The 24,103-nt window shown below is 38.9% G+C and overlaps 3 protein-coding genes across 6 annotated transcripts in view; 1 reads left to right on the top strand and 2 right to left on the bottom strand.

Annotated features, from left to right (window-relative positions):
* fancm (FA complementation group M) overlaps positions 1-1,384 on the bottom strand; it is an 86,266-nt gene extending 84,882 nt beyond the window's left edge. For 2 of the 3 annotated variants that reach the window (XM_012969053.3, XM_004917143.4), the window contains exon 1: positions 106-1,382. In XM_012969053.3, coding sequence (XP_012824507.2) covers positions 106-967 — 862 coding nt within the window. In that variant the 5' untranslated portion in view covers positions 968-1,382. Of the gene's footprint in view, positions 1-105 lie in introns of all 3 variants that reach the window. The other variant, XR_004219876.1, reaches the window with a different exon arrangement.
* Positions 1,385-6,179: 4,795 nt separating this feature from the next.
* On the bottom strand, positions 6,180-14,885 carry fkbp3 (FKBP prolyl isomerase 3). 2 transcript variants are annotated; one of them, XM_012968431.3, is made up of 8 exons: positions 14,816-14,885; positions 11,073-11,207; positions 8,644-8,745; positions 8,133-8,240; positions 7,587-7,722; positions 7,390-7,457; positions 7,106-7,203; positions 6,180-6,318 (listed from the first exon to the last, which is right to left on the bottom strand). In XM_012968431.3, exons 2-8 carry the CDS (start codon positions 11,181-11,183, stop codon positions 6,264-6,266), a joined length of 678 nt encoding a protein of 225 aa, XP_012823885.1. In that variant the 5' UTR covers positions 11,184-11,207; positions 14,816-14,885; the 3' UTR covers positions 6,180-6,263.
* Positions 14,886-14,947: 62 nt separating this feature from the next.
* klhl28 (kelch like family member 28) lies at positions 14,948-22,915 on the top strand. Its single transcript, XM_018096716.2, has 4 exons — positions 14,948-15,994; positions 18,530-18,973; positions 19,679-19,887; positions 21,659-22,915. The coding sequence occupies exons 1-4, from the start codon at positions 15,090-15,092 to the stop codon at positions 21,820-21,822; spliced, it is 1,722 nt and encodes a 573-aa protein (XP_017952205.1). The 5' UTR covers positions 14,948-15,089; the 3' UTR covers positions 21,823-22,915.
* The last annotated feature ends 1,188 nt before the right edge of the window (positions 22,916-24,103 follow it).

Raw genomic sequence — 24,103 nt, 5'->3', positions numbered from 1 at the left:
AAATGTATTTATACCCCAGTACACAGGCAATTAAAACATCCCTCTACTGAACAACAAATATCAAACAGTTGTAAAGAAAAACAACATGTGATGCAATACATGTACCTGTCATTTCTGCCATATGGTCCTGTGGAATTCCCATGACTCTAAAGCAGGCCTCGATCTGTTGGGCCACCAGGGGCTTGGTAGGGGCCATAAAGACAATCTTGCCTGAAGGATACCAGCGGTAGAAGTTGTACATCACCACAGCAGCTATGAATGTTTTACCCAGTCCAGTGGGCAGACATACAAGGGTGTTTTGCAGCAAAGCTGTGTAAGATATGTTAAACTGATAGTCTCGTATAGGATAATTAGTTGGATAGATCCACACACTACCAGCTGACAGGTCAAAGCCAGGCAGGTTTTCAATATCAGTGGCTTTTGCCTCATCCTTGCTTTCCATATCCTGATTAGTGGTAGGTACATTTCTAGAGGTTCCAAAAGTTCTACAGTCACTGTTGATAGCAGTGTTGTTACCCCTTTGGTTCCCCTGTATTTGGCATGCAATTCCAGGTAAACCAAGGACAGCAGGTGAAGATGTTTTCCCCAGTTCATCCCATAGTTTGCCCTGTACTGAGTGGTTGCCCTGTACTGAGTGGTTGCCCTGTACTGAGTGGGCATTCTGCTTGTCTTTGCTCTGGAGACCTTCAGCATTTAGGATTCCGCTTTGGTTAAGTGTTTTCTCTGCCTCGTATACAGCGACCAGCAGTACATCATCATCATCATCTTCCACCTCCTGTTGACAGGTCGAAGGTTGCTGCCTGACTGGTACAGGCGGTCTGTGTAGAACCCCCCTTGGCACTGACTGCTTTCCTCGACCGACTGCGCTGGTTTTACCTTTTCTAGGCTTAGTTTCCTTGGCCTTCCTGGTTTCCGGGGGTTGGTTATTTCCCCACGTCTGGAAAAGTGTTTTCTGTTTCCCACTCATAACATCAAATCGGTCTGCAACTAGGACCTAAGCCTACCCGAGTACCTGAGTATTAATCATTCATACTCCCCCCACAGTTCCGCTTTTCCCGGGACACTCCCGGCTTTCTTTCGCACAGCCCACAGTCCCGGATCGTTACAAGCTCGTCTCGCAAACTTATTAATTGCAGGCTTCTTGCCTTCTGTCTATAGTTAGCGTCCAGTTCCTATTCTCTTACAGGACCCTGTGACATCATGATCACATGACCCTACCATGTGGCCACCATACAGAGGCTTAGTTATTGAGCGGTAGAATCAAATGGAGGAAAAGTGCTAATTGATTCTTGGACGTTGCTTGCTCTGGACAATGGCGGCTAGTGATCTTTTCATCTGCAACTTAATCCCCAGGGCCGCAATCAGGGGGGCCTGGGGATTTAAAGGGGACCCGGCCGTTATACAGTTTTTTAGCCCGGGCCCCCTTTAAAAATGACGGGCCCTTTCATTGGTGGTCAGTGGGTAATTTCATTGGTCGCGCCCCGTGCGTATGTGTGAGGTCAGTATGCACGGGGCGCAACTTTTAAGAATGAGGGTGCAGCGGGGAGCCTGAGGACGCAAGCTGACGATGCAGTGGGGAGCCAGAGAAAGGAGCAGGGGGACCCTTGGGGGGAGAGTTGGAGGATGCTGGGGGTGGGGGAGCTGGAGGATGCTGGGGGGGGGGGAGAGTTGGAGGATGCTGGGGGTGGGGGAGCTGGAGGATGCTCGGTAGGACACTGTGGGGGGAGTTGAAGAATGCTGGGGGTGGAGAGTTGGAGGATGCTGGGGATGACGCTGTGGAGGGAGTTGAAGGATGCTGGGGGTGGAGATTTGGAGGATGCTGGGGGAGCTGGAGGATGCTGTGGGGGGAGCTGGAGGATGCTGGGGGGGAGAGTTGCAGGATGGTGGGGGAGCTGGAGGATGCTGTGGGGGAGAGTTGGAGGATGCTGGGGGAGCTGGAGGATGCTGGGGAGGACGCTGTGGGGGGAGCTGGAGGACGCTGGGGGGAGCTGGAGGACATAGGGGGGAGTGGGCCATAGTATGAGGACACTTCTTAGTCAGTCTCTATATTTTCCTAGTTTTTTTTTTTTTTATCTTTGCATACTATAATCTATTCTTCTATATATATATATATATATATATATATATATATATATATATATATATGTTTTTCTTTTTATTGATTTTGTATATAACAGGGATATACAGAAAAAAGAGGGGGGGTTACAAACATAGTTGAGTTTTGCATTACATAGTTGTAATATACAAATACATATATTATCTCTCCCTCTGCTCCTGAGGGAGCCCTGCTTTTTGCCTCTTATTCGCTGTCCTGCTGCATATGTTTAATTGTTGTTTTTTTTTGCCTAGTTGGAGAAATTCTCAGCACCATTCTCCTGAACAATGTACAGATAACTCTGCTTCAGTTCAGTGTATACTGACATACAAATCACACATTAACTGTTAATACTGTTTCTCTCTGGTTGTTCAGGGCAGACTATGCAGTTAAATGAAAGACTGATATGAGTTTTTTAATGTTCTTTTGTCATTAGGCAAAGTCTTGGCAGGCTTCATGCCTGCTCCAGATAACCAGGGAGTGTTAGGCTAAGGACCCACAGAGTGAATCAGACTGTGATAGATCTTTGCTATCGTGGGCAACTAACCACTCCAAAATTTCCACCAGCAACGATAGGAGTCCGCGATATCAGAGATCTTTTGCGGGCAACTGAACCACTCGGTGGGTTCTTAGCCTTAGAAAACTTTAGAAGCATAACAACATGAGACTCTGCATCACAACAGAAATGAGACTTGAACGGACCCACTTAGTTTTAAAATTGTTTGGGGAAGGAAGAAATGATTGAATACCTTGTAGTTCAGTCAATGCCCATATGTACTCAGCCTCTGCAAAGTGCAGCGACTCCTTTCTCCTCCTGCCTCTTGGTTTACCCAAAAAGAGCAGAGCAGGTACTTAAAATACAACTCATCTGTTGGTCTGGAACTGTTAGTAGCTCTATGGAATGTTGGGTAATGTAGTTCCAGAAGCCCCGTTTGTAGGGTCAGGGCAAGAAATCCAAGACAGTGGGCTGTGCCCTGAAAATTGGGACTGTCCCCACATATTGGTTTAAAATTTAAACCAGTTAAAATGTATCCCCTTACCAGTTATGTTGCATGTCTATATATACTTTCTCCAGTTTAATAATCTGGATTAAGATGGTGTGTTTAAAATGGTAGTAAAATCCTTGAAACCACTAGTGCTCCTTGTCATTTCTTTGATTTGTAACTGCCTGCTGCTGCTGTTACAGGTGGTTTTTATTTAAAAAATGTGATTTTTTTTGGGCTATAGTAGTGACAGGAGGGTCGCATTAGACTTACTACTGGAATGGGCTGTTATTTCTCCACTGGTGTCATTATATCAGGTCTGATATTAGCATAGGTCGTTCAAATAAAACAAAACAGCACACTACTTCACTAAAAATGTTTTCTTTCGTCTGGTGCAAGTTTTTTTTTATTAATCACGTGTTACAATATTCGTCAAATCTGTATTGAGCAGCACCAAAAAAGAGTTTTTCTTTGAATAATAGAAGACCATTATTCCATCATGGCCAAATCCTGGATTGTACAAGCAACATTTCAGGCCCCAACCAGCCTTTTTTCAAGATCACCGACACATTAATTACACTTTCTTTTTATAGACTATGTGACAGCGCCATCTCTCAGTCACAAAGTATAATCACATGCAACAATGCAACATAAGAGAAATTTTATCCCATATAACAATGTATCTTAACACTGAATACTTACATAAAATCTTGTTATACAAACAATTGCACTTTATACTCTCAACAAGTCCAAAGGAAAAAATTGGGTGATCTGTAAAATATTAAAAATGGATAAAATCACCATTAAAAGCTGAACTCACTTGAAGAATGGCCTGTAGATCGTATTCCCTATTCCGCACCGTTAAGTGTTACGGTGAAGACACACAGGGCTACTTAGTAGCAGCAACTTGTTACGGCTACTAAACACCAGAAAATACCCTGCTGTAGAGAATTGCCTCTGCTAAAACACGTAAAGACTATTATCATTAAGTAATCAGCATTGTCTATTTTAGTAGCCGTGACGAGTAGCTACTACTAGTAGCTCTGTGTGTCTTCACCCTTAATGTTTCCAGATGAGGGATCCACCTGGCTTCTCTCCTAAATAGCTCCTTAACTCAGCATAGGTCATTACCTTGCCTGCAATGGTTCTCCATAGCTCCCTCAATTCCGCATTAATGAGGTTCATATTTTCTTCCCCTTTAAATAAACTTAGTAGTTTTGAAAGACAAATGTGCTTTGACCAATGTTTTTTCAACAGGCCTGTGCATCAACTTTTCTCTGCCCGTGTGACAGTGCCCCATAACCTAGGCTTTCTGGAACACGGTTTAAGGGGAGGGGTAAAACATGTGAAGGGTATGAGGGAGGATTTTTTTTCATGAGTTTTATTACCTTTTCTTCCATGAGGCATGGGGTTAACCAATGTTTGACCATTGCTTTTCAGAGGGTCTTAGTACACAGATAGGGGCTTTGTTCATAGGTGAATTGGCAGCCGAGAAAATTCATATACACAATTTTCACACAATTTTATATTCATACACACAATTTTCATTCCACATACTAAATCTATGCATACAGTCATGGCCAAAATTGTTGGCACCGCAGAAATTTTTCCAGAAAATCAAGTATTTCTCACAGAAAAATTCCATTTTTGGAGTTTTGTGTGACATTATCTCCAATTTGCTTTTTTTCATCCCTTTTCTGTTCTGTTCCAATACACACAAAGGGAATAAACATGTGTATAGCAAAACATGTTACTGCAATACTTTTCTGTGAGAAATACTTTCTGGAAAAATTTCTGGGGTGCCAACAATTTTGGCCATGACTGTATTAGGCATCAACTGTTATTAAGACCCTTGGTGTTCATATTTAGGGTGTTTTCACTTTGTATATAAGAAATCAATATTTTTAGGCATTTTTCATAAAGCAAAAAAACTGCTGCAAAGCTTTGCAGTTTGGTAGTTTTGAGTAAAAAAAAGGCATCTTTACCCATTTTGGATTCACTGGAATGTGTACTTTCCAAAAATATATGGTTTTTAAGGGTCTTCTTATTCTTAGGAGCTCTTATGGAACAATAAATGCACGTAGGATGCTTATTTTGCAACAACCAAATTGTTGAACCATGAAATTTCATACGCACAATTTTTATTTTAGGGGCTCTCCATTCCACATAACTAGGTAAACCTACACACGTTGGGCGTCAAACAGCTTAGAAGTCCCCTGCCTTTCATTTTTAGGATGTTTGACCTTGATGCATAAAGATTTGTAGAAGAGAACATGCTGTAAAATGGAACCTCTGAGGCAATTTTTAGAAAATTCATTGAAACCAGTAACTTTAGCAAAGCTTTGCGTTGTGATAGTTTCGAGTAGAAAGATATATTCGCCCATTTTGAAATCGTCAGAATGTGTTCTTTCCAAAAAATATATGGGTTTCAGGGTCAGAACACTTTGCAGCTTTTATCACATATAAAACCAAAAATTCTAGGTAAACTATATGTCACCCTATTAAGGCCACTAAACTGAAAGGGCACAAAATGTTCAAAAACTGTCTGGCAATAAAAGTACCAGAGGTACCAAATTGTCTGGCAGTGAAAAGGTTAAAGGTGCTTGCTTTTTAAATGGGTTATTTGATTAATAATCTTGCCCTGTTGAGAGTATCCTGGGCCGTAATACATTTATTGTTTTGACCCAATAGGCTGAAGAACCAATGTCTCCAAACAGCTGCACCAAGCTCAGCATTAGGGTGGCTTGCTCAGTGCAAGCAGAGAGGGAAGAAGGATCAATGATGTTCAAGCCCTGGCATATAACCTGTGTATTGTGCAGTCTGATCACATATATAAATGTCCATGTTACACTCAGATGCTAATTGTACCATTACCTGCCTCTACTGTAGCTGGCAATTTACAAAAAATGCATTCAGGCCTGCATCAGCTTAATTAATATTACCTTTATTGAGACATGGCAACTATACCTTGTTCCATCAGGTTATTCCCCATCCTGACCATTGCCTATTTGCTTGATTTGTTTATACACTGCCTGCCCTCCCCATCTGGCCTGTTCCCCGAAACATAAAAAATTTAGATCTTTCATTAACCACAAGATATCTTTTTTACATGTTAGAGTGAATTTTATTTACAATTTACAGATGCTGGAAACAATTCTAATAAAAGTTTTTGTCTGTCTAATTTCTCAATCGATGTCCACCAGCTCCACTTCGAAAAACAATTTAGCGTTTGGTGGGATTCTGTGTTGTTAAATTAAGGAAAATATTGATAATCTTTATATGAGGTATAAGTATAACCATACAATAATAACATCAAGAAAACGGAAGCATCTGCACACACTTAGATGAAAACCTAACGGTTAATAAAGTGAAATATAATATTCTAGCCTAGTAAGAAAACTGCAGGGATGTCCTTGATTAAAAAGGCCTCCAGATGCATGAACAAAAAATAATGAAGGTTTACTTATTTTCTAAGAAAAAAAGTCTGACAAGTAATGATGAACTTGCTTATTAAGAATAGTTGGTAGGCTACTTAGTTTAAGAAAAAGTATACTATTATTTCTGCTTAAAGGAGAACTAAAAGTTTAAACAGTTGGAGGTGCTGCAAACCTTGTGGTCTGTGCTGGTTCACATGTTCTATTGAAAAAAAAACACACCAGCCTGAGGGGAACTTTCTTCTAACACACTGCCATGCTTCATTCCCATGTTGTGCTGTCCTGGGCAGGCATATGCACAGCTTAGTAAACTTCATTAAAGTACTATACTGTGCATGGGCCAGCCCAGAGAGCTACATTGGATACTTAATGGATTAAAACATGTGATGTGGTGCCCTATAAGAAATTAACATAAACTGGTGCAATTTTTATGGAACATACAATCCAACCATGACCATAAGGTTAGAGATTTGCCTTACTGTGAGGTTGCCCGCCCTGAGGAATAATAATATAACAAGTGCCTGCCTGCCAAAATGCACATCAACCCCATTGAGGTATTTGAAGAATGGAGACATAAAAATTATAAAGGATACTTGGCATCTGGCAGGCCTTTTCTCCCATAGGCCCATTCTGGCTCAATTTCCAGTTTGGCCTTCTCGCCTTTGCTCATAGTGAGGAGAGCTTCATCCCACTGCAAAGTAGAAAGCATACTTTTATACCCATAAAAATAAACTTAAGACAGATGTTTGTCTAATAGTTTATCTTAATTTTCGCTAGATGGCATCAATCTATCCCCACTATAACTGAGGAACAATGGGAAGAAGCCACAGAATCCGCAGTTAGGATGAGCAGTTTTCTCCTTTTTTTATCAACTTACCCCCCTTATGACTTTCCCAACACCAACTTTAAAACTTAAGGGTTTGGCAGCTTTTTTCTTCTTTGCACCTGTCAAAAGAAAAGACTAAGTAGCAGCCAAAATGTACAGTTATAGCGCATCTTTATATTAACACAGTGGTATATTGAAAGGCAGTTTTAAGATACACTATGCAGGCAGAGCAAATGCAAGATCCTTACTAGTCTGGATGTTAGAGTCAAACACAGTTCCATCCTCCAATGTTCCCATATACCAGCAGTGTACCGTGTCTCCTTTCTTTGGGAAATTAGTCTTGTCTCCCTTCTTTAGGATATTCTTTGTGTATTTTGGTGGGCCCTGGAAAACAAAAACAAAGTACAATAATCAACCAACACAGCAAGTATACGGACAGATATGTGTGATATGTGTGCAAAGACAAGATACCTCTGGTACCTGTACATGAATGCAACTACAACGAACAATCCTAGTACAGATTTATTGCCAACATTTCATTTTTGTATATACAAAAAAAAAAAAAAAAAGCTACTTTCCAAGTGCTTAAAAACTAGTCATTTATTTTCCTCTGAAGGGTTTGTCATGTGGAATAATGCTTACATTTTTGATACATGTATGACTTAAGTCCTAACCTTTGTCTTACAAAACTGATGAAAATCTTAGCATAACAGTAAGTCTCTATAAGCCATAGAAGATTAACATATCAACAAATGTTCTTGAACACATGCTCTAATAAATATACCACAACATACCTCATCAACTGTCTCTTCCAGCTTAGTTTCTTTGGGTTTTCCATCATTTATCTTCACATCTTTTACATCTTTTGTCACCGTCTCAACACTATCACTCCCTTTAAAGCGCTGAAAGGGTAAAATCAAAGCATGACATCAGTAAAAATGGCAAAGTAACAAAATTAATAATACCTACTAAAACTTGTGCATAACACCAGCAAACAAAACACAATTGTATTTATAAAGCAACATAACATACTTTTTGCCTCATCTTTAAATAAAAAGTATCTATGGTTTGTGTTATTTCTTGCTCTAAACAGTGCAAAATTTAAAAATAACACTGGTTTTCAGTTAACAGAGGTCTGCTCTGCTATTTATGCACCCTAATACCTGGACTGTAGGTAGAATTCCCAGAGATTTGAGATGTAGCCCTTTTATGAAGCAGAATCAGTCAGAGCAGTAATTTATTTATTACAAAAGGAGTCAGAATACCTTTAAATGTTTAGATTAATTTTAAAAATTCCTTACTCACCTTGGTCTCAAAAAGCTTATTGTAGGCAGTGGCCAGTTGCTCTTTTTTAGCAGTTTTAGCTACATTCTTAACATTTCCAAGTAATTTATATTCTGCAAGAAACTATAAATGGCTTAAAATTAGCATTGACAAAACATGCATGTATATATAAAGTAATAATTTTACTGCTCATATGTTTTTAGTACTAAATCACCTAAATAAAGTAAACAGTAAAAAAGGAAAGAGGTGTGCAAATTATAGTAAGGAAACAAATACCAAATATAGGTATAGGACCCTTTATCCAAAATGCTCGGAACCAAGGGTATTCCTGATAAGGGGTTGTTCAGTAATTTGGATCTCTATACCTTAAGTCTACTAAAGACTTAGTAATTTAGAGCTTTCCTGGTAATGGATTTCCGGATAACGGATCCCATACCTGTACTTGGTAACTGAATGGGCAAAAATCAAATGTCTTTAATAAACCTTTTAGTGAGTACAGTAAGGAATTTAAGCATTAGATCTGGACCACACAGGCAAATAGCAGCTGGGCCATAAAAACAGTTAAACTAAACCCTACCCCATCTTATGGCCCCCTCCAAGCAACATCTGCTCTGTTTAAATAATTACCTGTGTGCTGGCCTGCCCATAAAACTGAAAAGTTATGCAGCTCAGTTCAAAGGGGCAATCTTCATCCTTGTCGGTCAGTTTGCCCAACATAGATTTTGCAGAGCATGCACAGTCAAAGATGATTTAGGATGTATATTCAACTTTACATGCTCCTGCAAGATCTGTTTTGACAACTAGCAGAAGAGGATCTAAAGACAGGAGAAAATGGTGCCTTTGAACTCCCCTGTGCAACTCTGCAGATTTTTGGCAGGTCGGCTCACAGGGAAACTTTTGAACAGAATAGATGCTGCAAGGAAGGAGCTTGGGTGGGTAAGGATGGGCTAGAACTTATCTTTATTTATTTCCTGTTATTTAGAAAGCACCTTCACATTTCTGCAGTGCTTTACAGATTATTTATTAGTCCCTGCCCTGGATGAGTTTACAATACAGGGCACCTACACAATCATGGGGAGAATATACAAACTCCTTGCAGATACTGCCCTGGGTGGTACTGAACTCAGGACCCAGTGCTGCAAAGCAGAATTGTAACCCTCTGAGCCACTGTTTAGTTCACATTCAGGAAGGTATCCAAGTGATTGAGAAAGCTAGTTATGATCTGCTGAAACGGAGTACACAGGTGCCATGTTGTACTCAGTGTTAGAAATCGGCCAAACATCCCAACCAAATCTACCTGTGCATGTCACCATTTAGCTTTAAAAGCTGGTGCTGAGCTTGCTTCCATTAATTAATGGCCATAAGGCATTTATTCAGGAAACGTCATCAGTGATTTTATCTGCAATAACCTTTAAATACAGCACCCATGGAAATGGCAGATCCTTTGCTTTGTTAAGCTGGAATATTTTAAAACATTTTTTTTCTTGTCTTTAAAGTGTCAGTTCCAGCCAAAAGTAAAGATCATTTTAATTTTAAAGACATTTGTCTGTCCAACATCTGCAAGGCAAAAATTCCTTGTGCACAACAGTCAAATTTAATAGGAAAGAGGTTTTTATCCTGTCATTGTAGAGACCCATGAATTAATTTTGAGCCCTGTCAATAGCTAAGAGCAGTACTACAACTATGTAGTGTGAAGTCTAAGCAATGTATCTGTTATCATGGCAGAACACCAGTACATTGCTTTTAAATAATTAACTAAATTTGATTTTCTATTGGAAAAAATCATATAAGGGGTGTTTCCTACAAACAGTTAGGTTAGTGGAAGTCTATTTTTTTTCCTACCCCTGGGTTTAGGAGCTACAGAATAATGTGGCTTCATCCCCTACAGCATTATATTATCACTATTATTTTAGAAAAAGAAGGAATGCAGTTCCTTGGAGTAATATAAATACCACATAACTTTAATCATGAAGCCCTGATTGAGCTGTACCACCGTCAGGGTAGAGCACTAATTATTAAGTACAGTCTTCATCCTAGAACACACTATTATATATGCTTTCTTTCAAATTTGCTTTGTTATTATGGCCTTGCTCTTCTCTCCAAAACAAGCTTTTTGCCTTGGGGTCTTGGAGGGCATACAAAAATAACCATGAATATTCAGGACAATTACCCAAAAAAATACTGATTCTCAAAGCAACTATGAATGTTCTATTTAGTGAGGTTATTCCTGATCACACCAGGATTTACTTAAATACAGCTTAGTATATTAGTGTCTACTATTAATTCAGTACAATACATCTCACACATTTCCATTGTTCCCTAGGTTGGGACATAGACAAGCAGGTTAAATGTGCATGTTGTTTATAATTTATACACACAGGATCTTCATACACTATTCTAAGATGAGGCTAACAGAGGAGCTGTTTAATCAAGACAAACTAGGGATATACCGAGTCCGAGCCATTATCCTGTAGGAATTTTATGATGTCTTTCTTGGGCAGATCATCACTGTGCAGCTGTTCATTACTCCATTCTCGTGCAGGTTCACTGGCTGCAGTCATGTTACTTTATTTTTTTTTTTAATCCTGCAAATAAAACTTTATTAGTAACTTGATTTGCTCTACAACTGACAGCAGGCAAGTGCCGCAGAACTTTATCCTACTGTTTCCTAAATGTGCAGCAGCCATACTTGTTTTGGTCAAAAGGCACCAAATGGTCTAGTATAAATAAGTCTAAAGCAACTGGACTTGTTAAGTAATCATTTCACTACTCATCTGAGCAGCTTCTTCAGTTCAACTGACTGGTATACTCTTCACACATCCATTCATGCAACTCTAACAAGTAACACCTGTATCGATGAGTTGCATGATACTTTGGTAATCCTTTCAAAGTAACTCCACAGCATTCACACCTCTGTGAGTTTGAGATGTCACCTCTCTGAAGAGTTACAAAGTGCAATTGTGACTGGATAAGTGGAAGAGTACATATGCTGAGGACTTCCGATACCAGTCAGTTGAACTGAAGAAGCTGCTCGGATAAGTAGTAAAATGTCTTCAATGATTACTTAAAGGAAAAGTAACACTAACATTTTTTAAGTGAAAAAGCTATTCTACCCTGCACCAATAACTGCCCTATCCTGCAAACCCCTTAGTATTTTTAATGCTTTAAACGAAAATACCTGTTAAAACTTGGCTTCCTGTCAATTGAACTAAGGAGATACGGCGAAGGAAGGAGCAGGCAACAACTATGCGACGATCGATCGAGTCTAGCCTGACTCCTTCCAATACAGAAGGAAGGCTAGACTCGATCAATCGATCGTGGCATAGTAATTGCTGCTCCTTGCTTCGCCGTATCGCCTTAGTTCAATTAACAGGAAGCCAAGTTTTAACAGGTATTTTCTTTTAAAGCATTCAAAATACTAAGGGGTTTGCAGGATAGGGCAGTAATTGGTGCAGGGTAGAATAGCTTTTTCACTTAAAAAATTTTAGTGTTACTTTTCCTTTAACAAGTCCAGTTGCTTTAGATTTATTTATACTAGAGGCACCTAATGTAATTTGAGTATGTGTTAATATACACATGAATGGTACATTTTGCTATACACACGTGCCGCTGCCACAAATTCAGAGGGCCAACGTATGCACATATCTTGTGGATTCCAAAATGAAACGCGATGGGGCATATTAATCAAAGTACAAGTTTGAATCCCGAAATGGGTAGAATTCGGATTAGATATGATAATTTCGAAATGATCGGAAATGTCACAAAGATTCTTACGAAAAAATCGTAATAGTCACGATAATATTGTATTGCCAATCCGAAAGTCACAAAATTTTCGTATCGTAAACAGCGGGAAAACCTTTCTGACTTTGATCCTTCTGTGCATGTTTTTGGAAGCCTCCCATAGGACTCAATGACACTCTGCAGCTCCAACCTGGCCCAAGGAAAGTCACAATAACGAAGCTTTAATGAATCCGAAACTTTCGTACTTGTTGCGACAAATACGATTTTGTTGCGCAAATTGTCACGAAAAAGTTGTGCAAATTAACAAAAAAGTAGCAAAAAAATATGCACAGTATGAAAACGATTTTAAGCAATCGTACTTTGATGAATGTGCCCCAATGTGTGATTTCCAGATGCAACCATTAATGGAACCGCTCTGTTTGAGAACTGTGACTATAGTATTGTAAAACTGTATATTAGAGGAATAATGTCTATGTTATCTGTGTTTTTTTTCCCCAATGTTTTTGTTGGTAATCAGAGATCCAGGCCAATGAGTAGCTCGGTATATTAAAATAACTCCTAACATCTGAAAAACTGAAAGAGCGACATGATTAAATGCTGTGTATGCTGTAGCAGAAAACATTTTAGCCATGCAACTATGTAGTCACACCCTAAAAACACCAAGCCCAGTTAAGAAAAACATATCTCTTTAACATAACTGAACAACAGACACACTTGTGAGCCCCCAAAGCATTTCATGACAGAGCAGTGGCTTCTAAAGCATTGCACTGCAATCCACGTTTCCCCTTCTCTCCATGCAGCCATATTTTATATAGTATGGGGACTGACGTTGCGGTCTCATCTCACTAAAGTGCAATGGGCCAGAAAGAAAATAGTACTTTTAAGGGGCTACCTATCTGGGACAAATGGCTAGTGGCCAAAAATTAGGGTTGTCCTGGCAAAAGTGGGCTTGGGAGGTATTTAATTTCATTCATTTGCTTGAAGGGTGTTGGGCCCTTTGTTCAAAGTTTTAATAAACTTTTTTTTCTTTACAGAAACTTTATTCCCATCATTCTTCTGAGGAAGGTGTGTTGCCCCCAAGGCCAGAGTTCAAGGATGTGTATCATATTAATGGACAGCCATTAGCAGCTAAACCCAGGGTCAACTATCCATCTCTACATGCCCAAAGGAGCCTTAATTACTTAATTTCACCTTACTCTAATTTTCAAAAACACTTTTTATTTTGGTTGCCTCCAGCAACACCTTTAAAAAAATGCTAAAAACTAAAGATTACTGTGGGTATCTATTAAAGTCTTCTAAAGTAGCCTATATGTTTGCAAAAAATATTGTCTTAGTGTTCACATAAAACAATGGACCATAACTTGAAATAACAGAAAGTCTGCTTGTGGGTAACTGTGGGTGTCTAACTCTTCCATGAAACAGGGAAACACCAGTCCTCATGAATGCTCTTTTGCGGCCAGGTAAATTTATGCTGCGAGAACCAACATGGAACCTGCACACATCAGAGTTAAAACCAGAAGAAAATTAGAGTAAAAGATTACTTTTAGTCGATATTACCCATCGTCTCCTCTGAACTGTTCTGTTGCTGAATTGAGAAACCTCTGCCACTTGAATGCACAAAAATACTGGGACCCTTTGATGCCAAGGGTTGATAAAAACCCATGATTACTTTTGGTGAATTTCACCCATTGCCTTCTCCTAAATTAGCCATTGTGTGAAAAACGTGACCTTTGTTTACATACAGTGGCTTGCAAAAGTATTCGGCCCCCTTGAACTTTTCCACATTTTGTCACATTACAGCCACAAACATGAATCAATTTTATTGGAATTCCACGTGAAAGACCAATACAAAGTGGGGTACACGTGAGAAGTGGAATGAAAATCATACATGATTCCAAACATTTTTTACAAGTAAACAACTGCAAAGTGGGGTGTGCATAAACGAATACTTTTGCAAGCCACTGTAAACCACTGGCACCTTCAGCTACTTGTGACAGCTGCAAAATAGACAATTCTGATAACTGTCTCTACCTGTCCTAGCATAGACAACTCACAGTATTGTGTACGGCAGGGTATTTTCAGGCCTGTTATTGCCACTGTAAGTAGCTGGATACAAGTAGCTCAATGTGTCAAAGTCCTAATTTTACCCAGCCCCGGTGTGCAAAAAGATTTTTCTTTTTCGTCAACTTAAGAGAAGAGGCCCTGAAGGCAGCAGACACTGAGCAACCACAAAATGTGTTTTTCAAATTGCCTGGCAGTCAGAGCTCTGAGTAGAAAATATAAATGAATTCTAAACAAAATATTGGGAGCTGACGTGGCGGAGAGCAAGGCAGTCAGGCAAACAACAGGAAAGAAAAGTTTTTTTTTTGTTACTTTTTTTTTTGTTCTTTAACAAAAATAGGAGATGTGAGAAGAGGAAAAGCACATTAGGAGCAGACCTACCGCCACTTACTAGCAGCTTCCAATTGTGTCACGCTGTGTTACGCCGTCTCTGCGCGTCACTCCCACAAGGCGGCTACGTGATGCGTCACTGCGCATACAGTCACTGCGCTACAGTCGTGACGCCACAGTCTCGCGTGATGAGACTTGAGGTATCGGGAATTTGTGTGAGACAGGAGGCACGGCGCTTGCGATTAACACCTTTGCGGGACGCGTAGCGGTCCGGGACTGCGGGCTGTGTCAGGCAAATCGGGAGTGTCCCGCGGAAAGCGGGGCTGTTGGGCAGTATGCAGATGGACCAGTCCTCCCAATCCTACATGCTTGCCAATTTAACCCATCTTCATTCGGAGCAACTTCTGCAGGGCTTAAATCTCCTCCGCCAGCACCACGAGCTCTGCGACATTGTCCTCCAGGTCGGCGATGTCAAGATCCACGCACACAAAGTGGTGCTTGCCAGCATCAGCCCATACTTCAAAGCCATGTTTACCGGAAACCTTTCTGAGAAAGAGAACTCACAAGTGGAATTTCAGAGTGTTGATGAAGCAGCACTTCAGGCCATTATTGAATATGCTTACACAGGGACTGTTTTCATCTCCCAAGAGACAGTGGAATCTCTTCTTCCAGCAGCAAACCTACTCCAGATCAAACTGGTGCTGAAGGAATGCTGTGCATTCCTGGAGAGCCAGCTCGATGTGGGCAATTGTATAGGGATTTCTCGTTTTGCTGAGACTTATGGTTGCCATGAACTCTATCTGGCTGCTAACAAGTATATTTGCCAGAACTTTGAGGATGTTTGCCAGACAGAAGAATTCTTTGAACTGTCCAATTCAGAGCTACATGAAATAGTTTCCAATGACTGTTTGAATGTCGTTAACGAAGAGACTGTCTTTTATGCACTCGAATCATGGATAAAGTATGATGTGCAGGAGAGGCAAAAGTATTTGGCTCAGTTATTGCACTGTGTCCGATTGCCGCTTCTGAGTGTCAAATTTCTTACCAGGTTATACGAAGCAAATCATCTTATACGCGATGACCACACATGTAAACATTTGCTGAATGAAGCTCTGAAATACCATTTTATGCCTGAACACAGACTCTCCCATCAGACGGTGCTAAAAACACAGCCTCGGTGTGCTCCCAAAGTACTTTGTGCCGTGGGAGGGAAAGCAGGACTGTTTGCATGCCTGGAAAGGTGAGGGTCCTAAGTATGCCTGAGTATATGTTTGTATGATTAACCTCATGGTTTAAAGGAACAGTAACACCAAAAAATGAAAATATATTAAAGAAATTAAACTATAATGTAGGGCTACTCTACACTGGTAAAAGTTGTGTGTTTGATTCAGAAACCCTACTATAGTTTATATAAAAACACTGGTGTGTAGCCATGGGGGCAGCCATTCAAAAGGAGAAAAGTCACAAGTCACATAGCAGATAACAGATGAACACTGTAGAATACAATGGTTTCTTATCTGTTATCTGCTATATAACCTGTGCCTTTTCTCCTTTTTTCCAGCTTGAATGGCTGCCCCATGGCTACACAGCAGCTTACTTATATAAACTATAGTAGGGTTTCTGTAGCAAACACCCCAGCTGTACCAGTGCAGGGCAACAGTAAATTATATTTTAATTGCTTTAAAACACTTTCATTTTTTGGAGTTACTGTTCCTTTAAGCATTATTATTTCCTACTGACACAAGGTTGAATTCACACAATGGGGTGTATTTATTAACACTGGAGTCAAAGATCGCCATTAATGTTGCCCATAGCGACCAATCAGCAATTCGATTTTTACCTTCACCTACAAGTTAGAAAGCAAAAGCAATAATCTGATTGGTTGCTATAGGCAACATCACCAGTGATCTTTATCTCCAATGTTAATAATTATACCCCACAGTATGAATTTTCATTCCTGTCGATTACTTTGGTAATTGACAGACCTGTTTATACTTTTTTTTTACGTTTTTCAAATTGTCTGTTAACTTCATTTACCATTCGTACACTTTTAGTTTTAGTAACTTTCAAATTCTATTTTGTTTATCATTTTGCTTTTCAACTTTCTCATCTGTCTTGACAATGTAGGGCTGATTTACAAACATGGGTGTTAAATTACAGCAGTGCAGTTGACAGCAGCAACCAATCCGGAAATAGAGTTAAACAGACTACTAATAGTTAGAAAATGAAAGTAAGTATGTAATAGGTTGCTATGGTAAACAGACTGGTACAAAATAGCAAATCTTGTGCCCCTTATTACTCTTGCGCTTATGTCCAGGGTCTTCATAAATGGCACCTTTTGGGGCACATTCATCAAGTACGATTGAGTCCGAATACAAAAAAATTGAAAGTTTTCGAACAGTGCGTGTTTTTTCGATTTTTTTTTTTGTTTATTTGAGTGACTTTCCGTACTTTGCATCAATTTGCGGGACAAAATCGTATTTGTCGAAAGGTTCGGATTCATTCAAGCTTCGGTATTGCAACTTTCCTTGGCCATTGAGACCTATGGGAGGCTTCCAAAATCATAACTGAAGGTTATAAGTCAGAAAGGTTTTCGCGACGCAAATTTCAATACGTTTCAATACGAAAATTTCGTATCTTAAGTACAAAATTTTCGTATTAAAAAAAAAAAAAAGAATTTTCGTGACATTTGCGATCATAAGAAATGATCGGATTTCATGATTCGGATTTGTACCTTAGTGAATCTGGCCCTAGGTGTCCACAGTTTTTGTTATGCTATCATTCTTTACAGTGCACAGTCTAGGTTTATTTCCTTCAGTACAGAGTTTTTTTATCTTGCAGTCCAATAATCTTTCAGCCTATTAGACCAGTTTGACCAGGTTTTTTTGACACTCAACCTTCTGGTAGTCCAATCACAATTTCAGCCCTCAATAGTATTTTGACCAGATTTGCCATAGTGTTCCTTCCACATATATCTAAAATATCTGCCATAAAGCATGATCTAACTATTTTGTTTCTGACAAACCAGTGTTGGGGATCACTGCTCTACCTCATGCTTAAAGTTAATTTAAAGGTGGACTTCACCTTTAATGTCAGAGGTCTGGTGTTTTGCTAATACAGGTAAAACAATAAAATATCTTAAAGGACATGTAAAGCCTACATTAACCTACAATCTATATCAGTTGGGCATGTCTCCCCCACCCAAATGGCATAATTTGTACTGCATATATCCCCTCCGTTTGCCAGCACCATCAAATTTTCCTAAAGCAAATAGCAGCTTTCACCCGGTGGCCATTTTTCCTCTGATAGATAATCAGATACATTTAAATCTGCAAACAGCATACACACACACACAAACCCTTATTCAGCATACATTTCATCAAGATTTTTAACAAAGGTGCTTTCAGGTGTATACTGTCCATTTAAAGTTCTAATGCATCGAAAATAACATCTACAGTGTAACATCTGGCTTATCCCACTGCTTGGTTTTGTCTGAAGAAAACACCTAATTATGCTATAAGGAATGGCAGTATCCACTTTATTAGCTGTTCCTTAGTAGACGGTTCTTAAAAAAGGAAGTTATTTGTACGCATATTTTACATAACATTTTTTTTGCAGAACCATAGGCTGCCTTTATTCTTATTGCAAGGTTTTGGGTCCACAACTATTTAATCAATGCAGTTAGACATTTACATACATTGATAAAAAGATTTGCACAGCCACATTATCAGCTTTGATTTTTTTCTAATTCATATTTTATTTTATTTTTTTTCAGTATGGAGATGTATTTTCCTCAGGATGATTCATGGATAGGGTTGGCCCCTCTAGGATCCCCACGATACGAGTTTGGACTGTGCACCCTGGATCAGAAAGTGTATGTTGTGGGAGGGATTGCAACTCATATGCGGCAAGGAATCAATTACAGAAAGCATGAGAACTCTGTGGAATGCTGGGATCCTGTCACAAATAAATGGACATCAATTGAAAGAATGATTGAGTGTAGAAGTACCCTTGGAGCAGTGGTTTTAGCAGGTGAAATGTATGCCTTGGGTGGTTATGATGGACAGTCGTGTTTGCAGTCAGTGGAAAAGTACATACCAAAAGCCAAGGAATGGCATCCTGTGGCACCAATGATTAAAACAAGAAGTTGCTTTGCTGGTGCTGTATTGGATGGCATGATATACGCAATTGGTGGCTATGGTCCAGCCCACATGAACAGGTATGCCATATGTCTGCTGATAAGTATATTGGGTTACAGTGCCATGTTTATTAGCATAATGATGCTATGAAGCGCTAAAAGTCTCTAGGTAGTAACAACATGGGCTTTCTTTTCAGATAGGCACTAAAAATAAGCAGCTGGTATGGGAAATTGTAATTACAAGTTTTTAAAGGGAATTTAAAACAACACTTTTTTTTTTTTTTAATTTATGCTTTAACATTGCCAGATTAATTAAATTATACTATTGGGCTTATTGTTTTTTCCCCAAACTGCAGATTGATTTTTTTTTTTTTTTTGTTTTACTGCTTGCAGACACAAATCCTTGTAACACATTCATGTATCACAAAGACTTGCATGTACATGTAAAACCCTTAGAGCACCATTTATATAGCATCAGATCAAGCCCCTGTGGTCACGTGTCTGCTCAATGCAGGTATTAAGTAGTGGGGACAGATGGGGGAGGTCACAGGTGATCCTCGATTGCGCTTGCATCATGGTTGGGAGTATTAGGGCATCATGGTTGGGAGTATTACGGCTCAATGGTATTCTGACTTATGTGCGTTTTCAAGGTATATGAGGTATAAGGGAAACAAAAACACTGTGACGCCCAGTAACCTTTAATTATTCACTGCACATTGTCCTCAACTTCTTAAGTATGCCAAGTCCTTTACAAAAAAAAAAAAAATTTACTTTTTTTTTGTATAGTGTGGAGCGCTATGATCCCAGTAGAGACTCCTGGGAGATGGTTGCCTCAATGGAAGATAAGAGAATCAATTTTGGAGTCAGTGTTATGCTGGGCTTTATTTTTGTAGTTGGAGGGCACAATGGGGTAGCTCATCTGTCAAGCATCGAAAGATATGATCCCCATCAAAATCAGTGGACTGTTTGTAGGCCCATGAAGGAACCCAGAACAGGTAAGAAACAAGTAAAGTTGTGGAATAATGATAACACCAGTGGGCACTTTATTATTTTATGTATTGTGCACTTGTGTTTTGTTTTGCATTTTTCATGTCTTCCCAGATGGCTCTCACAATCCATGTCGTATTTACTTCTTGGTGTAATAGCTTTGTAACCATCAGTTACTAACTTCTTACATTAAATTGGTCTCCTGGCAGTGGGAAATTAGTCTAAAATTGGATAGCATGATGAAACAATGAATCTCTTGGGGCCTATATAGGCCTTCCATTCCAACTGCTGCATAGCTATAACAGATTGTTAGTGATATTTCAGTATCTGTTTGCTTTACATATATCATTATTTAATATGTATATATGATATGTATCATTTTGCCATTTTTAGTTAGTGACTGCTGTTGAAATGTTTTTTATTTCATTTCTTTCTAGTTACCAAGGTTAGCTTACAAGGTAACTTGTATAACATATGTTCAACACATTTTATCCTTTTTTTCTAGGACATTTTAATGTGATAAAATAGGTTGCAGCGGAGCTTTTACCCCCTTTCCTTTTCATTATACAAAATACTTATTAGATATCTACGTAATGAATGACAAATTGTATTGTTAACCCGTTTCTGTGCCAGCAGTCAACTTTTTGATCTGTGCAATATGGTAACGTACATAAAAATGCATCATAAAGAGCTGACTGAAAACATAGACCATACAGTGTGGGCACATGTGGCACAAATAGGGTTAACCGTTTGTGAATGGTTATCCAAAAACCTGTTATCCAGAAAGCTCTGGATTACATTTGGGCCATCTTCCATAGACCCAATTTGAATGAAATATTTAAATTTTTTAAAGATGATTTGCCTTTTCTCTGTGATAATAAAGCAGTACCTTGTACTTGATCCCAACTAAAATATAATTAATCCTTGTTGGAGGAAAAACAATTCTGTTTGGTTCATTTAATGTTTAAATCATTTTTTTTAGTAGACTTAAGTTATGGAGATCCAAAGTACTGAAAAACTCCATATCCAGAAAACTGCAGGTCAGAAGCTGTCTGGATAACAGGTCCCATACCTGTATTATGCAGTGTTTGTGAATGGTGATGGGAAGGGGGTATTATGCAGTGTAAGTAAAACCAAACAGAAGTTTTAGGAAGCATAATTTACTCTTAAAGGAACAGTAACACCAAAAAATAAAAGCTTTAAAGTAATAAAAATATAATGCACTGTTGCCCTGCACTGGTAAAATTGGTGTATTTGCTACAGTAACACTACTATATAATTTATATAATAGGCTGCTGTGTAGCCATGGGGGCAGCCATTCAAGCTGGAAAAAAGGAGGAAAGGCACAGGTTACATAGCAGATAACAGATAAGTTCTGTAGAATACAATAGTGTTTTATCTGTTATCTGCTATGTGCCTGTGCCTTTTCTCCTTTGAATGGCTGCCCCCATGGCTACAGAGCAGCTTATTTATATAAATTATAGTAGACTTTCTGAAGTAAACATACAACTTTTACCAGTGCAGGGCAGCAGCACATTATATTTTAGTTACTTTTATACACTTTCATTTTTTGGTGTTACTGTTCCTTTAACTTTTAGGGGATCAATAGGATGGGGCTTTTAAAAGCTCACAGGAAGGAAATCCCTAAACCGTTTCTATTATTAAATTTCATTACCCGACCAGAGCACACAATATTTACTTATAGTGTGCAGATCACACTGCTTTTATCTTATGTAAAATATGGTATTTTGATTAAAAACTCCCCCTTCATCTCAACAGGAGTTGGTGCCGCTGTTGTCGATAACTACCTCTATGTAGTTGGGGGTCACTCAGGGTCATCTTATCTAAATTATGTTCAAAAATATGACCCAATCTCAGACACATGGCAGGACGTAGCAGGAATGGCATATTCTCGATGTAATTTTGGTCTTACTGCCCTTTGATGAAGACACAAGCAAATCATGTATGATATATTTCTGCATGAAAGGATGTCCAAAGCTTTCTGAGCTGGTTGCTGCAGTAGGAACAACAAGATGGAACCTATCCTACAAACATGACACATGTTCCTACAGACTGAAGTCAGCCTTCATGCAGTGTGAAGAAACAGTCGGTCATCCACAATCGTCGATTTCTAGTCAGCGAGAAAGCATGATGCTACAGCAAATACAATGGGGAATCTCTATGAAAAATGAGAAATCTGAATATGTTACACATTTGCAGAGATTACTGGGAGTGGGCATGAAAAGAACATTCAGTAGGCTTTGCAGGTTTTCTAACATTAAGGCTAACATTAAAAAAATTATAGAGAGTGATTCAAAAAATGTGAAAAAAGTATTGCGAGTGAAAAGCTATATATCCAAAAAAAAAAAAACATGTGGCAAAAAGATCTAAAAGTGCATTACAGGAAATATGTTGCTGTAATAGATATGTTTAGTGAAACAAAATCATCAAATGTACAGTAAAGCTCTTATTAGCACTGAGATGTTAGATCTTCAGCCCTTCTGCTGCTAAACTACAACATGCATAGCTAAGGATTCTGGGTGTTGTATTTTCCCAGTTGTAAGGCTATTGGTTTGACTTCCCTGTTGAAGCAGGTACTATGATTTAACCAATTTACTGTCAGAGGTGCAGGCTCCTCTTTCAGTACTGAGGTTAAAATGTTTGTGTCTACATGAAGTCATACAGTGCCATCACTCAGCCATCCCTATAAAGGGTTCTAAAGCTGCAATGGAAGTCTTTGTTTTACATGTCCTCTGTTCTGCACATTATCCCGTTTTATTAAAAATGTAAACTGTTAGTCTTAATAGCAAATCAGGACAATTAATAGTCCTTAATGGGTTTTTATGCCTGTTACCTTTCTTACCTATTTCATCTTAATGAACTACAGACAGTTGCTTTTTTCCTTCCATCTGCTGTGCTGAGACAGGAATATGTTTGAATGTGTAGTTATACAGACATTCCTTTGTCTAGAAGGGATGAAAAACCAGTGCTTCTCAATTTTTTATATGGCAAATAAAGGGCTGCTTTTTCCTATTACTCAAGGCTTGTAAATAGTAAATGCCATAGTGTATTGCCTGTATGCTGTTACAGGTTGGAAGAGTTGCGATCTTGAATTATTTGTATCTACATATAGGGGCTGATTTACTTACCCACGAACGGGTCGAATGGAGTCCGATTGCGTTTTTTTCGTAATGATCGGTACTTTGCGATTTTTTCGTATGTTTTGCGATTTTTTCGGATTCTTTACGAATTTTTCGGATCCAATATGATTTTTGCGTAAAAACGCGAGTTTTCCTATCCATTACGAAAGTTGCGTAAAAAGTTGCGCATTTTGCGTAGCGTTAAAACTTACGCGAAAAGTTGCGCATTTTTCGTAGCGTTAAGTTTTAACGCTACGAAAAATGCGCAACTTTTCGCGTAAGTTTTAACGCTACGAAAAATGCGCAACTTTTTACGCAACTTTCGTAATGGATACGAAAAACTCGCGTTTTTACGCAAAAATCGTATTGGTAACGAAAAATTCGTACAGAATCCGAAAAAATCGCAAAACATACGAAAAAGTCGCAAAATGTTCGTTTTCAAGTCGGAACTTTTCCAATTCGGGTCGGATTCGTGGGTTAGTAAATCAGCCCCATAGTGTCATGTTTGTATGAAACAGAGGAGTCTCCTAATATAGATGAAAATAAGAATAATGTGTCTTTTTATATTGTGTGCTTTATGATAACCTAGGTTATGCTTTATGATAATTCTAGGTGACCGCATCTGAAATGTCACCCACTCTTTCGGAAAGATCGGTGAGAATATATTTGTTTGGATTCTGTATGGTTTTCCTAGGCCTTCACCTTATCAAGTTCTTATATAGTGATGCAGACAAGCCCTTTGGGTGATGGTGTTAAATCTTCCTGTCTTTGATGAATGCATTGAGTGTACAAGCGACACAAAGTTGAATTGTAAATACGCACACAAAGCTTTAGAAAAACACAGTGTGTACATGCATAAGACATTCTTTGCCCTGCAAGACTTAACTGTTTGGTATGTACGTGTTTCTGTTGACAAACGCATAGTTTTATGGTGTGTGTGTGTGCGTGCGTGCATGCGTGCGCATTTGCGTGATTTAAAATTATGGTGCTAATTGCAGGACTTAATAAATGCTGTTACCATATATTTATATATACAGTCCTAGAGAATGCAATGGTCATAAAGGTCTCAAAATGTTTTTTGTTA

This window comes from Xenopus tropicalis, chromosome 8 (genome assembly GCF_000004195.4).
Source record: "Xenopus tropicalis strain Nigerian chromosome 8, UCB_Xtro_10.0, whole genome shotgun sequence".
Classification (NCBI taxonomy): Eukaryota; Metazoa; Chordata; class Amphibia; order Anura; family Pipidae; genus Xenopus; species Xenopus tropicalis.
The sequence above is the reverse complement of the archived record's forward strand: the minus strand, read 5'-3'. Positions and strand labels throughout refer to the sequence as shown.